This window comes from Uloborus diversus, chromosome 3, assembly GCF_026930045.1.
Source record: "Uloborus diversus isolate 005 chromosome 3, Udiv.v.3.1, whole genome shotgun sequence".
NCBI classification, from domain to species: Eukaryota; Metazoa; Arthropoda; class Arachnida; order Araneae; family Uloboridae; genus Uloborus; species Uloborus diversus.
The window spans coordinates 47,986,262-48,008,721 of NC_072733.1; the positions used below are offsets into that span (position 1 = coordinate 47,986,262).

Sequence of the window (22,460 nt, forward strand, 5' to 3'; positions counted from 1 at the left end):
GAGTGGGAAGGATAAGGAAGGTGTAGTAAATAGCATGAATATTTTCTCAGAGTGACCAATACGCTTGTTATATCTTATCTAAGAATTTTCCTCTCGGAGGAGGAATACGGGAGCTAAGCTGAGGGAAATACACACCAATACAAAACAGCGAAAATGCTCAAATGTCCTTTTTCTACAATTAAACGTCATAAAGCTGTCAACATAATGTCTTTCTCTCAGCTTTTACAATGACAAGAACTTGTCTACCCCACTCCAAGAGCCTAAAGGAAAATCGTTACACTGTTCCCTTGGCCGTAGCCCATGGCTTAGGAATTGGAGCCACTATCTTTATCCAACAGAACCATTCTCTAAAAAGTATCTTCTCTAGCACGTACCACGAACTTTTTTCTGCATTTTACTCCGTTCTCAGGACATTTTTTGCTCATCTTGTATAGTTTTAAATCTATTTTAAGATATGTCAAAAAAAGTATTTGAAGCTGAATTTAGAAAGAAGGTGAAAGACCAGGAAAAAGAGGCCCCCAACAATCTTTATCTTATTTATCATCATGGTTAAATGCTAAAGACATTAGGAGAGTAGGTAAGGCATTGTTTATATAATTTGAATGATGTAATACAAAACAAATTTGTTGAATTTTATAATTTTTCTCATTCTTAGAAAAAAATCTCGCACTATAATAATGCAGATTCAATTTAAAGTTCGAGAGGCTGCCAATTTTTCTTTAGAAATAACTAAGGTTATTTTGAGGATAAATTGAACTAAAACTAACTAAATTTTCAACTTAGTTTCAATATATTTTTTCCACCCACACAATATTTTAAACATACTTAAATCATCAACGTCAATCAATGTGTCAGAAATCAGCTATTTTTTACGGCTCTAAACTTGAATTTTTCTTTCGTACTTTTGATGCATATTTATTATTACAGTAGAACCTCGTTTATCTTGCCCCTGTTTATCCAGATCAAATTTTTAAAGTTAAAAAATATATTCACTGAAATGATATAATTGTAAATTATGATAGCCGGAACGAAACTGTCAATGTACCAAATATTTGCTCTTTATTTTGATTAAGACTGCTCTTCAGTGAGGGAAAACATTGAAGTTAGGGTGTAAATGACTTTCTTCCTTGAACGACGGGAGTGAACCTGAATCAAGTGATTGACACTTCAACAGCCAATGGAGTGGACGGTAACCGATGTAAGGCAGGAACACGTGACCTGTCACAGCTGTCATTGTTCTGGAGGGAAAGGAACCCCTAAATGACCCCCGTCGTCAAGAGCAATCAGGGAAATTAGCTGGCGGCCAAAACCTCACTTGAACAGTACCGACGCGAAGGTTGAACAGAACAGAAAATAAAGTCAGTACCAAAGGGTCTGCGGTAATTTTTGAAACAAAGTTTCTTTTTTTTTTGGATATGCGTTCCCAGATTTTATATTCATGAAAAATTGATGAATGAAATGAAAATTTATCATAAATTGAACAGGAAAAACGATTGTCTTATTTTTTTTAAAACGATGTTCTCAATTACCACGTCCGAATCTTATTTCGTTCATAAAGCTAATTCGTTTCTTGTCTGAAGTTTAATTAAAGAATGCAATTTTTTGCGTTAGGATAGGATTATATATATATATATATATATAAGGGAAAACATAAGAGGTATAAGCTTAGTGTAAAACTGTGGTGTAGTCCCGGAAAAAAAGGGTGAGGGGTGAGGAGGGATGATTACATATCGGTTATCGGATATTTACAGTCAAGAGGTGCGATGCTGATTTTATTTTTAATTATTGGGAGGACGGCAGAAATGGCGTAATCAGAAAACAATTTCTGATCAGGATATGGTTACATTTCAAAGAGGGGGGGGGGGATCCCGCTATTTTTAGTGTATATATATATATATATATATATATATATATATATATATATATATATATGTATATATATATATATATGTGTGTGTGTGTGGTCGAAAAAGGAATACTTCTGCAATTCGATGGAGGATATGCAACGCTGAACTGACATTTTTGTTAATTAATCAATTAATATTTTAGATATTTATTTATATTTTTCCGGTGATTCATCATGCGCTGGGCTGCATTTGTTTACTATCAGTAAACAAATCATCCCGCAAAAACATAGATAATCAGCATGGTGACTAGAGCAGCATACACAAGACTAAATGATTAATATACTTCTTAAAATTGAAACTCTTTTTCAAAAATAATAATAATAATAATAATAATGATAATATTAATAATATTAATATTTTACGCATCAGACGAAAAGTGCAACAGGCTATAATAATAAGTAGTTGGTAAGTCTTTTATTGAAGTGTATTTTCGAAGCACGCAGTTACATGATGTTTGAGAACAGGGGCGGCAAATAGGGGGGTCAAGAGGGGGCGGTCGCACCCCCAAATTTTTTTAAGCAGAATGATAGAAAATGGGTGAATTCAATTTATGTAAGTCGGAAATCAATGTTCATTAAAAAAAATCTCGCTGGTTCTCAGTAACTATTTGATGAAGCTCGACACATTCCCAGACTAGAAAAAGTGTTTTTCGTTATTTGGATGATAACTTAGAAATTCAAGAAGTATTTTTCGGCCTTTTCTCGGCTAAATATTTCATACTTGTGTGCCCAGTGTAACGATGGTATGTCCAATATGAGAGGCTCATGCAAAGTGGTGTGGCTGCATGGTTTTCTCAAGAAAATTCCTTGATATTTTACATTCACTTTTACGCTCATTTTTTAAGTGTATATTTATTTAATGAGTGTTCATCGCTTTCTTTTGCTAGAAACACGTTTTAGCTGCTCAATGCATTATCTGCTTTCATAGAAACTTCTTAAAAATGCATGTGCTTATTGAATTAAAAAAAAAAAAAAAAACATATCAACAAATACCTTTTATGGGACTCTATAGTTATGCAATCTCGAAGTGACACAAGATGGTCTTCAAGAGTTAAAATCATAAAAACCTTTCTCTATAACTTCAAAGCAGTGATTTGACGACTGTGAGAATTATTGCAAAACGATTCTTTCAAAAGCTCATGCCCTTCAAAGCATGTATGACTTCGTTTGAATTTTTATTCAATTTGTTTCTATTGCGGAAAGTGTTTTAAAAATGCTTTACTCTATCAAAACATCTTCAATCCGCCACACTTAATTTTCGGACTATTCAAGCCACAGTTCAATCTACAATTGATCTGTGCGTTCATACTACCATAGTTAAATCTGCAATTGAAATTGAAAATAGATTTTACATAGATGCATATTTCAATCAATGGTGAAACGTTTTCAAAAAAATTCTTCCTCCGAGCCAATTTGAAAAAGGCGCTAAAAAAAGAAAAATCCACATGATGATGTGAAGTCAAACACTGATTTTTTAATATTTTGTATGAAGTAATAGATTGTTTTTCGAATAAAATTAACACAAGATTTGATGATAATTATTTTTCTGCATGGTTGGCTCTATATTATCTGGATTGGATTTTTTGAAAACGAAAAATAAAATGTTTCAATTATGAGTAAAATTTTTAGCACTAGGCAAGAAAAATTACAGGCAATATACCGACAGACCAGTTATCACATCCAGAGACTGCAGTTCCGTCCTTGTTGTGGACTCTTCAGCCTGGAATAGTGAATAACAGAGCTGGTGGTAGATGACATCTCATTGAAGCTGAGAGTGCCCACGAGACTAGATTATTCAATGATGAAAATTAAGCTCCTTGCAATTTTTTAAGTTGCCTGTGTGATTTTGAAGAGCAAGACATAAAAAGTGTTTTCATAACATAACTTTGTTACTTCAATTATTTTTTTAACTATTCCAATCAGCTCAGCTGGTAGAGAAATTTTTTTGTTAGGTTAGAGAAATATTTTCGAAGCACAATGAGCAAAAGAAAAAAAAAGAAAGAAAAAACCTTTTCTATTTAGCTGTACTGGCAAAACAGCACGACACTGGGTACTGATAGTAAGACGATTCCCTGCTCTTCCGAATTCCAAAAAAACATGCATTAAAACTTTTCCAAAAGGTATAAAAACTTCAGTATCGAGATGTTTTGTATGATAACTTATTAGAAAATGAATCAGAATTTTAATTGCGTCTAAGCACTAATTTTTATTCATATTAAACCGATTTTATGACCACTTCTTGTTAGCTAATGTGTGTTTGTTACCGCACTGTGATAATACATATTTAAGAAACTCGACCCCCAAATGAAATGCTGAAATGCCGCCCCTGTTTGAGAACATTTGAAAATACATTTCGTGGGTGGAATTACACGAGCAACAGGGAATTACTTGCAATAATGTACTTAAATTAAAAATACAAGCTGCAGTTTACTTGCAGTACACTTGGAACAATGTACTTCGACTTATTCAAATGCAAAATGTTAGGAGGAATAGAATAACTTTTTAAAACTTTTTTTTTTCTCTTCTCAGGTCTTTTTTTTTCTAATGGTTTTCAATTTTTGGTTACATTAGTTATGCATTGCTTTCTGCGATTCAAAATAGTGATAATAACAATAACAATAATCAGAAATGCTTTTCTTTCTGCGGATACTATGGTGAGAAAAGCAACGGCTAAAAGCACAATTTTCAGAAAATTCATTCATGCTCGCATTTCGAAATTAAATGAAACCTCTTTATTACCACACAATGTTGACAGCTTCATGCAAACGAAGTCCTAAACTTGATAGCTGCACTCAATCAAGCTTTCATTGATGCAAATTATTGCAATCAATCAAACAATCGTAATCAAACAATTACGTAGAATATTCCCTACTTACGTCAATTGTTTGCTCCTAAGAACGTGAACAATGTCTTACATACGTAATTTATATTCAGAAAAAAAAACAGAATTGAAAATACAATCCGACATTTGCAAATCACACACATTAGTACACTATCCTTAAAATTTAAAAAATATTTCAATTTTTCTTTTTTTGTATAAAAGTATTCATGAAGCAGAATTTATAAATTGTTGAGTGTACTAACATTTATTGCTTTAATTTTTCTAATTTTTCTTTTTTTGATATCTTCTCGACTTCCCGGGGAAATTTTAAACTGTTAGCAAAATTAGGGTCACTCAAATAACTCTAGAACGTGGAAGAGAAATCTGTCAGGCCCAATAAAAACTTTTTGAATGATGTAAAAGACAGAAACACATGTATCTATCTCTATTGATAAAGATGTTCTTGATGTTCTTTCGACTTTATTTTTCTATGCTTTTAATGCAAACTCGTCTGTTCCACGTGTTTTCGCGAGCATGTCCCTCCTCCTGGGTGGTGAAGTTCATTTCCCCCGCCATCGACTTTACTTATTCCCGACCCTCTCGATTTTACACAATACTTTTCAGACAAAAACAGCATTCAGTCAACAACGTCCAGCATCCAGCCCCTGGAATTCATTTGAATGTAGACGTCTTGTATTCAAATCATGACTTTTACAAATATAATTCGGATAGGAACCATTTGTAGAAATAAGAAATCCAACGAGTAGGGTTCTACCACAATTCGTGATTGTGGAAAACATAATGTAAATTCAAGACGTCAAAATTTAAATGAAAGCTTATGGGCTAGATGCTAAATGTTTCTTTCTTTTCTGTTTGGTATTAATTTTTTTTTTTTTTTGAATTTTTTCCCCCAATTTATGAATAATATTAAGTAATGATAATGTTTCAATGAAGCTTTAACACCATTTTAAATCGGGTGTTCCAAAATATCTTCAATTTTTAAATGTGTAAATTGTAAATAAAATATGCACTTTAAAAAGCATGAGCTTTGTGCAAGGAATAGATAAAAGTCAAAAACAACGTCTTAAAAGCACAAGTAAAAGATGTAAATTATAAGTGTAGAAAATGCATTGCTTGATTGAAAACTTGTGGCTATGTATTTGTTTTTGAATCCAGGATATTAAAAAACTTTGACATTTGACACTTTGAATTAAAATTCAACTAGAAATTTTGGTTTTTCGTACTAATATTCAAGCCCAATATATTGTATTTATGGTTCAGTTCCCTTCTTGTTGTTTACCTTTTTATAGCGAAATTGAAGCTGTAAACGAAATTGTTATTCGGTTCCTTAGACTTCACTATGAACAGGCGCGACTGCACAGTGCATACACACAAATATATATTGATAAAGACCGGCTAAAATTGAAAAACCTTAGGTTTCAGGGAAATGTTTTAGACGTCAGACAAATTATTTGTCTGAGCTTATGAAAATTTCAGTGTAACACGACTACCGAAAGATTCTTCGAACATTGTGTATTCATCCAGTTAAAAACAAAATGGTCAGTGTTCTCCCCCTTCCCCCATCAGTTCCCTAATTATCTGTAAATTTAAACCAGTGGTTCCCAATCTTTTGCACGTTGCGACCCTTTTTTGACCAAGTAAAGGACCTGTGATCCCGTAGCCTACATGTCAGTAAAGTATCGCTAGGTGTGGACCTAACCTGGCAACATTGTGAAAGCTACGTTAGATCCTACATTACAAAACTGCTATGTTAGATTCGATCCACTCCCAACTATGCTGTGGTAGGAATAATGTTTCGACCGAATAAGAAACGCTACACGACCCCATTTGGGGTCACGACCCTGGGAACCCACCCCTGCTTTAAAACAATTTTTTTATACTCATTCATGCTTTAAAGAAATGCAGGTATGTATCATTTTTCTCCTTAGAAAGTTTTCAAAAGAAAAATTCAGTGAAATCCTGTTACAACGTATATCAGTATAACCAAATACCCGTTTCAACCAAATAAGTTTTCAGTCCCGATTTTGAAGTTCATTGTTACTGAATTTCACTGCATTATGAATTACATGATCAATGTGTACATACCTTGTAAAGAATTTTTTACGAGTTTGGCTCGAGAAATTATTTTCAAAAATGCTTGTTGAGCTGTGGAAAGCATTTTATGCGTTTACATTTGTAATAACATAGTATAATATAGACAAAAATAGAGGAATACGGTTTTAGACCCCGGGTTTTTTTTTTTTAGAAATGGTCGCATTATTTCGAACAAAGTCTCAAAAGAGTGCTGGAAATATTTTGCCAGATTTTTTATGGAGCAAAATGTCAAACAGTATCTACCACCTTTTTCAACGAAATTCATTTTTTCTCGAATTTTAAACAATCAAAGAATAGATATTTCAAAAAAGCAAAAAGTACACGACACAGATAGAGGCTTGAAAAATACTCGGAAAAAAATTTACATGAAAACTTCAAAGGAATTTGTAAAACCTTCATCCAACTTTCCCCGCAGGTTAACATTGGATCCGTCGGCTTTTAGACTCTCAGTGAAAAGCATCCTTAAATTTGCTTATAAAGTAGCATTAATATACATATTTATCTTTCTTTGGATGCACCAGCTCCATTGTTTATGCCTTCTTGATGTAGTGAAAAGTAATGGGGGTAGTGCATCCCCAGAAATAGAAATATTCATTAATGCTATATTATAAGCATACTTAAGATCATTTTAATCTTAATTATATCCGTGAATTAATTTGAATAACTCGGAAAGGTTCTTCACTGAAGGTCTGCGATGCAACTTTACGCAAAATGCGATACTTCCTTTTTTTTAAATTTACAACGTGAATTTTTTTTTTGTTCGGATATAGGGTTTATAGGCGTGAGTCCTATACTCTGGTTTCATGCCAAAAAATAAGGGAAAAATTGTAAAACAAACCCCTAGAAAAAAGGATGGGTTTTGATCATTTTAAAAATATAATAAGTGATAATACCCCCCATGAGTTAACCAATTTCCTCCATATGTTCTTGCGTACAAACTTAGCACCTCTCTAGCCCTTCAGAAAAGTATTAATGTATAATATAACGATCCCTTCCCCTCCAAATAAAAATAAAGGCTATGAAACTGTCAAAAACTGAAAAAAAATTGCAGGCGACATTTCCAAAAAAGCGGGACGTGTGAATGGAAAAAGGTGGTCATATTTGGATTCAGGAGGTCATTTAGCACAAGAATTCACAAGAATTATCTCAGAAGCACTCTTTAAAAACTATATCCTTTCTAAACACAAATGAAATCGTGAAGATGTTTCCAAGCATGTGGATTCACTTTCAAAAGCACTCATTCATTCCTTCATTGAAAAATGCCTCCGGAAAAGAGGGGAGTAGTAAATGGAAACGGTCGTTTGCGCTAATGATTGTAAATCTTATACACCTCATCCGGTTTTTCCCCTCAAGAAAGGAGGGATCGGTGGTAGGCGTGGCTTAGTAGAGAAATTGAGTTTTTTCGAAAATATTTCAGATGGTTGGAACTCCGATATTTTTTAGAAATGGTCGCATCATTTCAAACTTAGTCTTAAAAGAGAGCTGGAAATATTTTGCGTGTTGGGGCGTTCTTAAAATTTCGATAGCACGATTTGCAGCTTTTTTACAGAGCGAAAGGTCCAACAGTACCTCGTTTTCGAAGAAATTCATTTTTTCTCGAATTTTAAAAAATCGAAGAATGGGCGTATCAAAAAAGTAAAAACTAAAATACACAGACATAGGCTTGAAAAATACTCAGAAAAAAAATTGACCCGAAAACTTCACAGGAATTTTGTAAAATAACATTCAACTTTCCCCGTAGGTTAGCATTGGATCCGAAGCTTTCAGACTCTCAGTGAAGAGCACCCTTAAGTACACAACTACAACATAGGACGTGCAATATATTATAGTCATCTAATCAGGGTTCCCACTCCTTTTTCAAAATAAAAACTAAGGACTTTCTAAGCACTTTCTAAGGACTTTTTCAAAAAAATTAAGGACCTAAACAATGCTAATTAAAATCAATCAACGCAAAATGCTATAGCAGTGTGGATGGTAAGACTGTAATTTAAAGCAATTTTAAAGCACAAAATTCTTTTAACAGGGAAAAATATCTTTCCCCTCAATTTTATGTTAAATGTTTTTTTTTAATTGCATACATATAACGAATATATAAACCCCCTTCAGTTTGAAAATCCCCCCCCCCAAAAAAATAACACTTTAACTAATCATCAATAGATTACAGAACCAGACCCAAAAATATTTATTACTTTTTAACTAAACCAAACAGGTTTTCAGAACTAATAAAATTTGTGATCTGAACTTTTTTTTCCTTTGTCAATTCCCAACTGGCAGCAATTTTATGTTGAACACTGAATGTTTTTATATTAGAGTACAATATGCAGCAGATTTTTTTAGGCAACAACTTGCAGAAAAAAAGCACATTATACAGCCCATACATTAATGATATGCAAGAACAAAACAGGTCAATTCATAATCTTGCGTAAAAAAATGCTTACATGGATTTCACTAAATGACAAAGAGTACCAAAATGATTAAATAAAAAGCAATTAATTAGCTCTTAGTATGTACAAAACATTCAATAACTTTTGCATTTATGATAAACATTTTAATATTTACTTTAAAAAAAAAGTGTTGAATCAAAATAATTTATTTTATGCTATTGACTTTTCTTTTCTTTAACTCCTATTTACTTACTTTTTGGTACTTAATATGTTACGGTACTTATTTTTAAAAATTCATATTGGAGATCTTTAACATTGCGTCTATGGGGAAATATTCGGTTCCAGGAGATTTTATTCATATAAGCGAATATTCGTTCATCCGATACCCGATTAAGTGGGGCAGACAGTATATAATGGAAGTATTGCGTGATGCACAGTTAGAGTTGCGTCACAATGGTCTTTTTTATTGCATAGTATCATTAGTTAAAGACTTGTTTTTTTCAACCTACAGAATGATATTAGGACCCCAAATCAGCTTCAAAAAAATCATAACAGCATTTAATTATAATTATTATTTTACTTCTCTGTTTTCTCTCAAGACAAACAGTTAAGATAAAATAAACCAAGTTAAAGCTCTGAAATATGTTTTATATTTTGAAATATAAATATACAAAATTAGTCATTACTGCTTAAATCGACTGAACACCAGAATAGTATGGCATCCAATATATATATTTCATTTTACTGAAAAAAATAAAAAATTACATGCTTTAAACATGAGGCAACATTAAAAATACTACCGGAAATTTACAGTAGAAAATTCATAACACATATAAATGAGCCGTTGCGCGAGCGAGAACTCGATCACCATTTGATGTTGCCTATTAAGTTGCCAGAGCAGTTCACACTGGAACTTGTCTGATGATTTGGGTACCCCCCCGCGTCTAATGAGGTTTTATGAAGTGGGTGCTTATCGGTCGCGTCGTGTGTTTACTCCGAGTGTACAAAGGCCCTAAAGGGATCCCCAGCATAATCCGCGATAATAGTTTCATTGAACTTGAGACAAAACAATCTGTTATACTTCCTGGGTATAGAATGAGAAAACAGAGATAAGGTGGCGAACTACCAAACAGCCATTGCCATCCATTATAGTCAACACATCTCAACTGCTAATCCAAATCCAAACCTAGTATTTCCCCTTTACGATCCAAAAGCACGGTGTTGACTGGATTGCTACCAAATTCCCAGTCTAACAAGAGTGGAAATGAAGATACTGTCCCCCCCCCCTACACGTTCTTCGTCTACACTCAGAAACTCTCGAAGAAGAGGGTCCCAATGTAGGCGAAAGGAAGAGGTGTGAGGAAAAAAGAACTTTATCATCACTGACAATTAAAAATTTTTAAATTGCGAACAGTAGTGGAAACTAAGGACCTGGAAAGAGAACTAAGGACCTTTAACCAAAAATAAGGACTTTTAAGGGCACTTATTTTTCAAAATCAAAACTAAGGAGTTTCTAAGGACTTTTAAGGACCGTGGGAACCCTGTCTAATGAACATCATGGCATATTTGGAGTGTCATCCCTACACCACAGCAGCTGAACTATAAATGATTAAGTGTTTGCGAGTAACAATCCTATGTAATTTTGTTACAGCGTTTTTTTTCTGTTATAACAGATAAGTCTGCTTATTTACGAATGTGTTTTACAAATTAACCGGATTGCCTTTGGTCCCCGCTAGTTCGGAAAAATGAAGTTGTACTGTAAATGAAAATAACCTGAACGGAAGCACACTGAAGACATATAATAGTTAACATTTTTAAGATATGTGTTTTTTTTTAAAGGTTAACGGAAAGAGTTTTTATCTCAAGCACATTAGGTTTCTGTTTTTTCTATTAACTGTTTCTCAGATGTATACTATATACCAGAGTTGGGGGACGTGCGTCCTTTATAAAAATTAGCTCTGTAATAATTAATATTTAACTGTGCAGATTGCGAAAATTTAAAATGTGTTGCACATAAAATTATTAAGATAAAGTTTAAATAAGATAATCTGTCCTTTTGAAATACAGTAAGATGTCAGCTTAAAGTCAGGATAAGCCAAGTATAGTAATATTCAATTAATTTCAAGCAAGAAAAAAAAAACACCGTACTAAATTTTTTATCAGATTTATTTCACGCATTTTTGCGATATGCTGCTCTTTTGTAGTTGAATATTGTTATTTTTCTTGCGAATTTCTTCATAGTAGTATACTGAAAATTAAATAATTGAAAATCTTTGTTTTATTGAAGTTATAATTTTTAATTCATTTTTTAAAGCAAGATTGCAACAAGTTGTGAATTACTCTCTTGTGGTAATACAAAAATATTTTTCCTTGAATAATTTTGTATGTAAAATAATAAATAAAATACTTAATAAATTTTACCCCTATCGCTATTTTTAAAAAAGCAATACAGTGATAAAGCTATATAAAAACTTATAATTACGTAAAAGTTGCATTTATAAGGCTTATGGCATTATAGGCAGCGGACTCCTTTATCACTGCCTACTTCAAATATGGCTTCCATTGGTGAAACGGTTCAAAAATGATACCAAATGGAATGTTATTTATCTATTTGTGCTACTGATTAAAGAGTACTCCATCACGGTGTAACAAAAAGTTACATTACAAGACATGTATAAATTGAAAATGCAATTTTGTGTAAAATTTGTCCTTGGCTCGTATGAGGCAGTGTGAAGCAAAGGGATGTAAGTGGACATTTTCAAGTTTTGAGTAAAATGCGTATAGCCTAGGCAGGCTTTCAATGATTTTTTTCTAAATCATTCTGTACAGCAGCACCTACCAGGACTACTAGTACTATCTCTTGCCCGGAGAGAGAGGAGATGTTCACCTACCATTTGTACTGGTTATCTCTAAATTTTTTATATTGTCACTTGCATCGCTTTGCTTCTCACTGCCTCAAATGTAACCGTCTCCTCCATGATTCTGCTCCATTTGCGTTGAAATTTGATAGTTAGAATTAAATTTAAGATTTATTGAAGTTCTTAATTTCAGGTTTAAGTTCTTGTTTATTGTGTATAGTTTACCATGTGGTGCGTTTAGCCCAATATGATATTCTGTTGTGCATATATTGGAGCTTAAACATCCTCTTTTTAGTTTGTAGTTTAATTTTTTGGTCTTTTGACCATACTTATTGAATCCTCCACAGCCCCTTTGGTCTTTTCAATATTCTTCACTTGTATAATATATATATATATATATATATATATATATATATATATATATATATATATATATATATATATATAGAGGAGCATATTTTTTCTCCGTAATGTATGTGAGGGGCCCTGATGTTGACGTAATAAAGTTGCATGGGGATTTTTTTTTTCTTTTTTGCTTTGTTTGTTTTGTATGGGGGGGGGGGGCAAAACGAGGTCTTGCCCCTGTTCGAAAATGACCTAGTTACGTCCCTGAACAAATATACTTTTATACAAATACAAATACAAAAGTGACGACCAGCAACAGGCTCTGGGCCCAGCTAGACTGGTCCTAGTCAATTTACAATCCCCAGTGAAGATCAATGGCCCTCTTAAAACTGTCTACTCGTTTGCTCATTACCACCTCTTCCGGTAAGCTGTTCCAAGGTTCCACTACCCTGCTAAAATAATAATTTTTCCTAATATCCATGTTAGCCTGAGATTTAAATAGCTTAAAACAATGATCCCTTGTCCTGTTTTCAGTGCTAAACTTTAGCCCCGTAACATCTTTCGTTTTAATAAATTTAAACAGCTGAATCATAACCCCTCGGTCTCTTCTTTGCTCAAGACTGTACATTTTTAGTCTTCTAAGCCTGGAATCATAATCTAAGTGGGAAAGTCCACTTATTAGCCTTGTAGCCCGCCTTTGAACCCTTTCCAATACATTAATGTCTTTCTTAAGATAAGGAGACCAAAACTGAACAGCATACTCCAAATGGGGTCTTACCAAACTTCTATATAAGGGCAGAAGAACTTCTTTAGATTTATTTGAAATAGATCTATTGATAAACCCAAACATCTTATTGGCTTTGTTGCTAGCAATGCTGCACTGTTGGCTAAACTTTAAATCCTGACTTATTAGGACCCACAGATCAGTAACTTTGTCTGCCTGACTAATGACTGAACCTTGCAAATAATAACTTGTACACTTATTTCCATGCCCTAACTGTAGCACTTGACATTACCCAACATTAACAGCCATACCCCATTTATCAGCCCACTCCGTAATATGATCTAGATCCTCTTGCAGCTGATTTGCTTGTTCTTCATTTTCTACAGTCCCCATAACTTTGACATCATCAGCAAAACAATTCATGTTTCCAGAAATATTTTTGTGAATATCGTTCATTAAGACAATGAACAAAACAGGCCCTAACACTGATCCTTGAGGAACCCCGCTTAAGACCTCACTCCAATTAGAATAATTTCCCCTTACAACTACTCTTTGTTTCCTTCCGGTCAGCCAATTTTTTACCCAAATGAAAGTTTTCCCTCCTATTCCTATATCAGCTAATTTGCTAAGTAGAGCAACATGCGGTACCTTATCGAAAGCTTTTTGAAAATCAATGTAAACAACATCTACAGGCTTCTTATTGTCCAAAGCCATGGTAACTTTGTCATAGAAATGTAATAAATTAGTTGCACAAGATTTACCTTTCCTAAAACCGTACTGAAAACTAGTCAATGGATTATTAGTCTCTAGAAAATTTACTATCTTAATTTTCATCAATGTTTCAAAAATTTTGCAAACCACCGAAGTTAGACTCACAGGTCTATAATTTCCCGCACTCCCTTTAGACCCTTTCTTGAAGAGCGGTGTAATGTTAGCCAGCTTCCAGTCCTCTGGCACTGTCCCCGAATTATAAGAAGCATTGAAAATGTTTGCGATTACATCTGCTAATTCCTCTGCACATTCAACTAAAATTTTCGGATAAATATTATCTGGCTCCGGAGCCTTAGTCTCTTTAATTTTTTTCAAATGAAGTAAAACGTCATCCCTGGAAAATACAAAGTCCTCAAGCTGTAAATTATCATTATATTCTTTATCTAAATTTTTAAATATGTGGTGGCTTTGTAGGTGTAGTAACATACAATGAACAACACAAAAATTTACTGATAACAGTAATTACCAAATGATAAAAATTGAACACAAAATCATCATCAAATAAAATAGAATGCAGACAAATTTTACTAAAGATTAAAATTTTTAAAATACTGCCATGTTAGTATGTAGAATGAAAAAAAATTATTTCAAGAATATAAGTATTAATCAATTATGAAGTTTTTAGTTTGGAGGGATAAATAAAAACAGGAATTCTTACCACAATCTGTATCGCTATCATCATCATCATCAATGATCTTTCTTTTCAAATTCTTCAACTTGAAAGTCTGCAGCGCTTCTTTTGCAAATGTTGGTATTTCTTAAAACAGAAAAATGCAACTAATTTTTCAATTCAAAAAGCCATTGATGAATGAGATAAATATATATTACCATATTCCTTCACACATTTCACACTAGTTTTGAAACCAGATTTTGCCCATTTCAATAATGATGGTTCATCAGAAACAGTAATTTCAAAATGATCAGCTAATATCTAATTGTAAAACAAGAAATAAACAATCAAATGGAGCAAGTTTTTGTTTACAAAGACTTTAAAGTATTACAGTAGTTTAAGACTGAAATATGGCAATGTGATAAGCAATTAAATATCAATGTATTGTATTCCAGATAATATTCTAGTTGTAGTTAACAAAACATAAATTCTAATACATTGTAGTATAAGTTGAGATTTTTTAGAACTTTTTGTGAAGTTAAATTAAGTCAGCTTACACATAGACGTAATTATGTTGCAGAAAACATTAGCATGTTACCAATACAAATACAAATGTGACGACCAGCAACAGGCTCTTGGCCCAGCTAGGATGGTCCTAGTCAGTTTATTAGTCCCCAATGAAGATCAATGGCCCTCTTAAAGCAATTCACCCCCTTGCTCATTACCACCTCTTCCAGTAAGCTAGTCCAAGTGCCCATAACCCTACTAAAGTAGTAGTTTTTCCTTATTTCCAGGTTAGCATGAGATTTGAATAGCTTAAAACAATGACTCGTCGTCCTGCTTTCGGTGCAAAAATTTAATCCATTAACATCATTCATTTTGATAAATTGAAACACCTGAATCATGTCCCCTCTGATCCTCCTTTGCTCCAGGCTATACATATTAAGCCTATCAAGTCTGGTATCATAATCTAAATCTGAAAGTCCCCTTACTAGTCTAGTTACCCTTCTTTGAACCCTTTCCAATACACAAATATCTTTCCTCAGATAAGGCGACCAAAACTGCACAGCATACTCCAAATGGGGTCTTACAAAACTCCTATATAAAGGCAGAAGAACCTTCTTAGATTTGTTTGAAATAGAAGAGTTTGAGATAGATTTCTAACCCAAAGTAAAGTTTTTCCTCTTATTCCTATGTCAGCTAATTTGCTGAGAAGAGCAATATGCCGTACCTTATCAAATGCTTTTTGAAAATCAATATAAACAACATCCACACACTTCTTGTGATCTAAAGCCAAGGTAACCCTGTTGTAGAAATGGAATAAATTAGTAGCACAAGATTCACCTTTCCTGAACCTATACTGCAAACTAGTCAACAGACTATTAGTCTCGAAGAAATTTTATATTATAAATGTTGATCGAAGTTTCAAAAATCTTACAAACCAATGAAGTCAGACGTACAGGTCTATAATTCTCAGCATTACCTTTAGACTAGTGATGTGCCGGATCATTAAAAAAGTAAATCTGCGGATCCAGATACCGATCCAGATCAATAGTGTCTGGACCCGTGGATACGGATATGGAGCTCAAAATTTGTTTACCCAATACAACTATCCAAGTGTAAAATTTGTAATTTAAGGTATTCCCGTCAGGGTAACGGCAATGTTTCTTCAAAGAATGTCATCTACGGCAGAAATAAAACCAAGACTATGATTTAAAGAAATATCCGCTAAAATTGAGGGACAGTTGGCAGGAATAGGACAGCGGTGCATTAATGCTTAAATAAAATGTGTGCTTCCTCGGTAGATGTTGGGAATACAGCAGCAAGCGTAGGCCTAAAAACAAAATTTTAGATGATCTATTATGATATCAAGGCTTTCCCCTGAACAGTTTTTGAAATGAAAATTCTAAATATGCATTTGTAGAACTTCTAATGTATCTGATGGTGCTGTTTAAAGAGGTGGGGTTTGAAAAATCTTCTGAAAAATTTATATTATTTCATGAAGAAGTTTTTAACACTGAACATGTTCTATATCATAGGTTTTACGAATTTCCCTGTATGTGACTTACTCCAATACTTTTTTTTTTTTTTTTTTTACTTTGGCAGAGCTGTATTTTCAAGAAATCATTGTTCAAATCAAAGATATTGAAACTTTACACTGGCACCGGGTTTTGAAAACCAGTAGGGGTGCTCAAACACTGAGCACAAAAAAAAAAAAAAAAAGATACAGGGAACGCAAACAAGGCCAAATTTTCAGAGTGTAATTATCAAGAAAATGTTCAGTTTTTAAACAGAAACAATTAGCCGAAAATATCAACTTTTACTTTGTTTTTTTTATCACAAAAAACACCACGAGAAAAATAAATAAATAAAATAAACTAAAGCAGAGAAAATATTAGTGATAATCAAAACACAAACTGTGTAAGAACAAAACACAACAGTATAACTTGTTATTTACGTTAAGCTTTACTAAATATTTAAAAAAATCGTCCCTTTTTGTATGGCCTCATTTTTCTGCTTGCTGCCGGTGGGGTGCCCGGCACCCTCGCAAATATTTTTTTTTTTTTTTGTGTAGGAATGGGTTCTGGAGCATTGCAGCACCCTCCACTCTCGGAATCGGCGCCCCTGGAAAGTTATCTATTTTAACCAGAAACGGTACCTTGACTCAAGCATTACGCCCCCTCTCCCATGTTTTTTTTTTCCTGTTCAGTAGGCAGGTTGCAATCTGTTCTAGCTGGATTTTTATTCTTCAAATACTAGCACGCCGCTTCCCTCTTTTTCCCCCCAAAGAGTTGTTCTTTTTTTTTCTCCGTGGTATGCACCCTTTTTGGGTTGCGCCCCTATGCCAGGGCCTAGGTTGGCCTATTGGGTAATCTGGGCCTGATCATGGCATTTAATAAATGGCGGCATGTTTAAGAAGGTTAGTCACATCATTAGGGCATAATGCTTTAAAAATATGTTTTGAACGGTGTAAATAGCACAATGTACAGTTGTTTATACAGTTGTTTTATGTGCACAAAATGAATTTCAAATTAAATCAAAGTATTAATCAAAGTTACTTATTTTCTAATTCATTGAATGCATGTTAAAAGTTTTCCGAAGAACAGCTGTTTAGTTTATATTGCAGGCTGTTTTATAATCCTAATAAACGAGTGTCTTTGCTGTGAACAATTTTTAATGTATAATAAAAAAATAATAATAAGATAATGTTAATAGGGGGAGGTGGGGTATGTTGGACCGTGGAGCATGTTGGACAAGTCTCAATTATTTTCATATTATTAATATTTTTTATTTTATTTTATGACCAACAAATAGCACCTATGGTCCTACAGATCCTATAATGAAATTGCATGGTGCAGTTATATTGAACAAATTTTATTCCAGAAAGTGTTTTTTCAGTAGTCCAGATTAATTTTCAGAAAACTGTAACTTTATTATTTTTAATGGTTTTCATCAAGATTGCAGGAAAAACTTGAACTCCTTTCTCAAAGTAAATTCCTTTAATTTGATATAATTGGCATTTTTTTTTTTTTCATTTTTTGTCAAAAAGAAAAAAACTATGACATCACTTTTTCAGACCAAGAAAGTGAGGTAAGTTGGTCCACCCAACCAATCTACCCCACATAATTTTAAAAAAATTTTTTGCTCTTAAATCTCAATAATTATAACAATATTCTACGATTTTTCTTTTGATTTTAAAAAAGTAATTGCGTACTAATGATGAACGCTTATTGCTGTTTTTAAATAAAGATAGTTTATCAAAAAATCAATTTAAAATGTTATATTGATCTTTAAATTTAATATTTTTCACTCTACACACAACAGAGATATAGGTAGTTACAAAGTTTAATAGAATTTATCACTAAAATTCTAACAAATGTTGTTTGAGTTATGCTGCCCAATGTGCCCCACCAGGCGGACCAACGTACCCCACCCGTGGGGCACTTTGGTCCACTTTACGAGGTTCGATCAAAAAGTTAATACAGAAAAAATTCATCAATTCAACACTTCCAAAAAAAATCTGCGGTGTTGAGAAGTGTTTAGTGAAATTTGTTGTAGAAAATCAAACAAATCATTAAATTTTTTGATGAGATAAAAAATAAGTAAAAAAGGGGACCAATGTGCCCCACCTCCCCTTATGCATTTAAATCAATAAATTAGTTGATAATTATTTCAATTATGATAAACAGACATCCTATTTATTTTAATTATGCATTAAAATGCTCAACATTATGCATACAAACAGTATGTGTATACATATTAGTATGCTTTTATAGAATAGTTTTGGTTTTAACCAGCTCTATGGTGGTTAAATCCAGTCTTGGCCAGTTTTAACTAGTTTTTGCCAGTGGCATGGCCAAAACAGGTTTTGGCTAACAACCTTGCTTTGTGCTACAAAGGTTCATGCTTTTGAACTTTTCCTGTCCCTAGCCCCTCAGAAAAATGTTAACAGAAGAATCAGCAAGAATGATTTTAAAAGGATTTTAAAAGGATTTTTTTTTTAGTGTGATATAATTAGAATTGATCATTTTTACAAAAGTATGAATATTGAAATTTTAAAATCAATATCCAAAGAAGTGTTAGTTGAGACATTCAAGGTAAGTTCTTTGTAATTTTAAAAGAGGGAGGGAGGGAGGAGGGTGATGGGATGGCAGGTTTCAAGTCTGCTTAGGGGAGCCGTGGAGCAAAAATCAACTCTGTCTAAAACTACTAAAACATGACACAACATTTGCAAAAAGCTTTCAATAAAATTTAGAACTAAGTCAGTCACAAAAATAATCATATTCTCACTTTTAATGCTTCTTGAATGGCACGCTTCATATATTTCCCTGAATTTGGAAGGAAATTTTTATGAAAACATTTCTTAAACTCAACAACTCTTTCACAGTCAACCTAAAATACACAAAGCTGTCCTTAAATGATTCCCAAAACATTGTAGAATTGTATTTGAAATTTGAGTTTTGATTTAGTATTACCAGTATATATTTATATACAGAGTGATACAAAAGATATAAAATCTAAGGAGCCACGAAAAAATTTTTAGGAAGCACATCTGAAAAATTTAAAAGTATCTTCTTCAGCAGTAATAACCAGACTTGCCAATTCAGTATTTTCTAAAGGATTTGTATTCAATACATTTCAAAGGAAAAAAACAACAAAATACATATGAAAATGCATAATTACATTATGTTTTGAAATCAGGACCCTCCCCTGATCGCCCAAATGACAGGCTTGGTAATAACTTCTCTTCAATACATTTCCAAAAAAGAAATGACTAGAAAATGTGGTGCATGTGCCCTGGATAAGAATGTTTATTTACTGAAATGTTATACTTCTTTTCATTTATACCCCCCCCCCCCATCCCGTATCAAAAAAAAACTGAAGCAGAATCAAAATAATTCTTTCAGCTCTTTTGAATAGCTACACGCAAATTCCATGTATCAAACATTATAATTCCAAAAAAATATATATATATGGTTTTCTTAAAATGAAATTTTGCAGTGTTCCAGTGTTCCTTCATTGGACAGTCTCCAATAGCTTTTGCAAACATTCAAGCGACTAGCTTACTTCAATTTCATCTTTGAATTCCACTTTCTTTGCACCAAGAGCTGCCAAGTCGAGGCTCACCACAAAGTGGAATGAGCTCCATTTATTCACGCCTGGATCTACCTACCCGCAGAACCTGCAAAGAGGGGGGCTCACACCACTAAGGGGCCCATCGCCCAAGAAAGCAAAAAAAAATATATTGAAAAAAATATACTCAAGCTTTAAAAGTTAAAAATATTTTTGCAATATTTTTTAGTAAAAATTTGTGAAAAAAGGTTAACTCAACTCATATTACTCTAGATCTTCCATAAATCTTATTTAATAGAAACTAACCAGCAGTGTTTCTTTCAAACTTTTTGTTCTGGGGGGCCACTTTGAAACTTTGAAAGTTTGAGGCGGGCAAGGGCGTATTTAAAGCGGCAGGGCACTTTAAGAGTTTGGGCGGGTCAAGGACATATTTAAGAAGTGGGACAGGCACCCCCTGTCCCCCCCCCCCCACTTCCCAAGAGATAAAATCAAAATTACCAACTCTGAATAATTTTATTTCTTCAATTTAAGAAGTTACCTTCATGTTTAGCTTGCCCTTCCTTCTCTCCTCAAATAAATCCCTGTATGCTTCCACACGTGGGACAATATGAGTTTTAAAAAACATTCCTGGTTCATTATATCATTCTCATAAAAATATAGCAGATCAAAAAACTAACAGTACCTACTGCAATATAATGAAAAACAAAAGTTTTTACAGGAAAATGCAAAAAAAAAAAAAAAGTAATGAAAACATTGCTTAATCATTAAAATATACATTAAATCACACTAAGCAAGAAAAATATTATCAAGTTTCATATTGACAGTCCTCGGCCACACCGCAAATGCATAAGAAACTTTTAAATTTATAAAACATGCAACGAAGCATGAATATCATGTTATAAAAATTATTTTAAATAAGCACATTTACAGAAAGAAATATTCGTTGAATTGCTCCTTCTGAAGTCAAGTTTTGTTTCGTTAAATTGCCTTACTATTCCTAAAACTGACAGTAACATGCAATAAAATAAGTGACAAAATGGAAGCCACAAAGGCCGATAGCCCCCCCCCCCCCCCCCCCCCCGGATGATTTAGTTCTGAATTTTCTATAATTTCCTTTCTTTTAAAATCTTTCACATAGTAAAAAAAGTGTAATCTAAATTCTTATTCGGGGAGGCAACTGGCCTCCTCCGGAGGGCACTGCCCTCCCCCCTTGGAGAGATGCCTTAAAGAAACACTGCTAACCAGTAGTCACCAAAATGTGGCATTCAAACAAATTTTTCAAATAGAATAGAAATATTTTATGTACAAAAAGTATTCAATAATAATTCTCAAAGTTTGATAATATCGTAATGAAAGTTACACCAGTTCTGAAAATTTAAAGGGAGAATTTTTTTTTTACTTGATCATAACATTGAAGTTAATACATTTCATATCTACTTAAATAAAATGCACTGCATGTTTAACGTCTGAGTCTTGGTGTGAGTCTGATGTCCCTATGATGCTGTATATGAATTGCAGCAAAAAATAAAAACTGTTCATATCATTGACAATCCTCCCTATCACTGCATCATTCAGTCAGCTGACCCAACACTGACAATTATTGACACAATGCACAGAAGTTTTTCCCTTTCCCTACAGCATACAAACTTCAAAAATTATTTTTCAATGAAAGAATAATCATAGGATATTGTTTTTAAAATACAACCACCATTGATTCCCCTCATTCTACAAATTAAAAACACAATCGGAGATTTCTCTATTATATTAAAATTAATTTTCAATAAAATAAGTAAAACTCAAATTTCTCACTAATCACAATATTATTTTTTCTAACTCTTTGCCAAATATATCAATTGAGCTAATTTTTTATATTATTTTTTATTAATACATTTTTTTATTTAACACAATAAGAAAAATAAAATACTTCAGATATTTTATGATCACCAAGCCAGAACAGCCACTGTTTGTTTTCTGTAGCATCACAACCACAGTCATTTGCATCTATAACTATTGATGGCCACCAAGGATATGAATTCAATTTACCCCAAACTAATTCACCTCTTTGGAACATTTTTCAATAATTATCTTAAAAAGAAAAACATTTATTAGAAAATGCATTATTTTAAGGGTATATATGTATATAAAGTAAATATGAGTGATGTGTTTCCAAAATGTGCAAGAAAACTTGTTGCATTTTATTATTTGTTCTGATGCATGAACAAGTATGTATTTCTCATTCAAATTGTTTATTAGAGATTTAACTAGCTGCAGGATTGACCTTTTTAACAACATTCAATATGATTTAAATTAACAAACAAAACTGATAATCATAGAAACATCTTGATTTGAAAC

General features: G+C 33.0%; 1 protein-coding gene across 1 annotated transcript in view; it reads right to left on the reverse strand.

Moving 5' to 3' along the window:
* The window catches only part of LOC129218730 (DNA (cytosine-5)-methyltransferase 3A-like), a 130,450-nt gene that overhangs the window by 106,909 nt on the left and 1,081 nt on the right, over positions 1 to 22,460 (reverse strand). The window contains exons 2-5 of the mRNA XM_054853053.1: positions 22,033 to 22,193; positions 19,326 to 19,427; positions 14,753 to 14,855; positions 14,583 to 14,681 (exon numbers count right to left, since the gene is read on the reverse strand). Of these exons, the coding sequence (XP_054709028.1) occupies positions 14,583 to 14,681; positions 14,753 to 14,855; positions 19,326 to 19,427; positions 22,033 to 22,179 (451 nt within the window). The 5' untranslated portion in view covers positions 22,180 to 22,193. The remainder of the gene's footprint in view (positions 1 to 14,582; positions 14,682 to 14,752; positions 14,856 to 19,325; positions 19,428 to 22,032; positions 22,194 to 22,460) is intronic.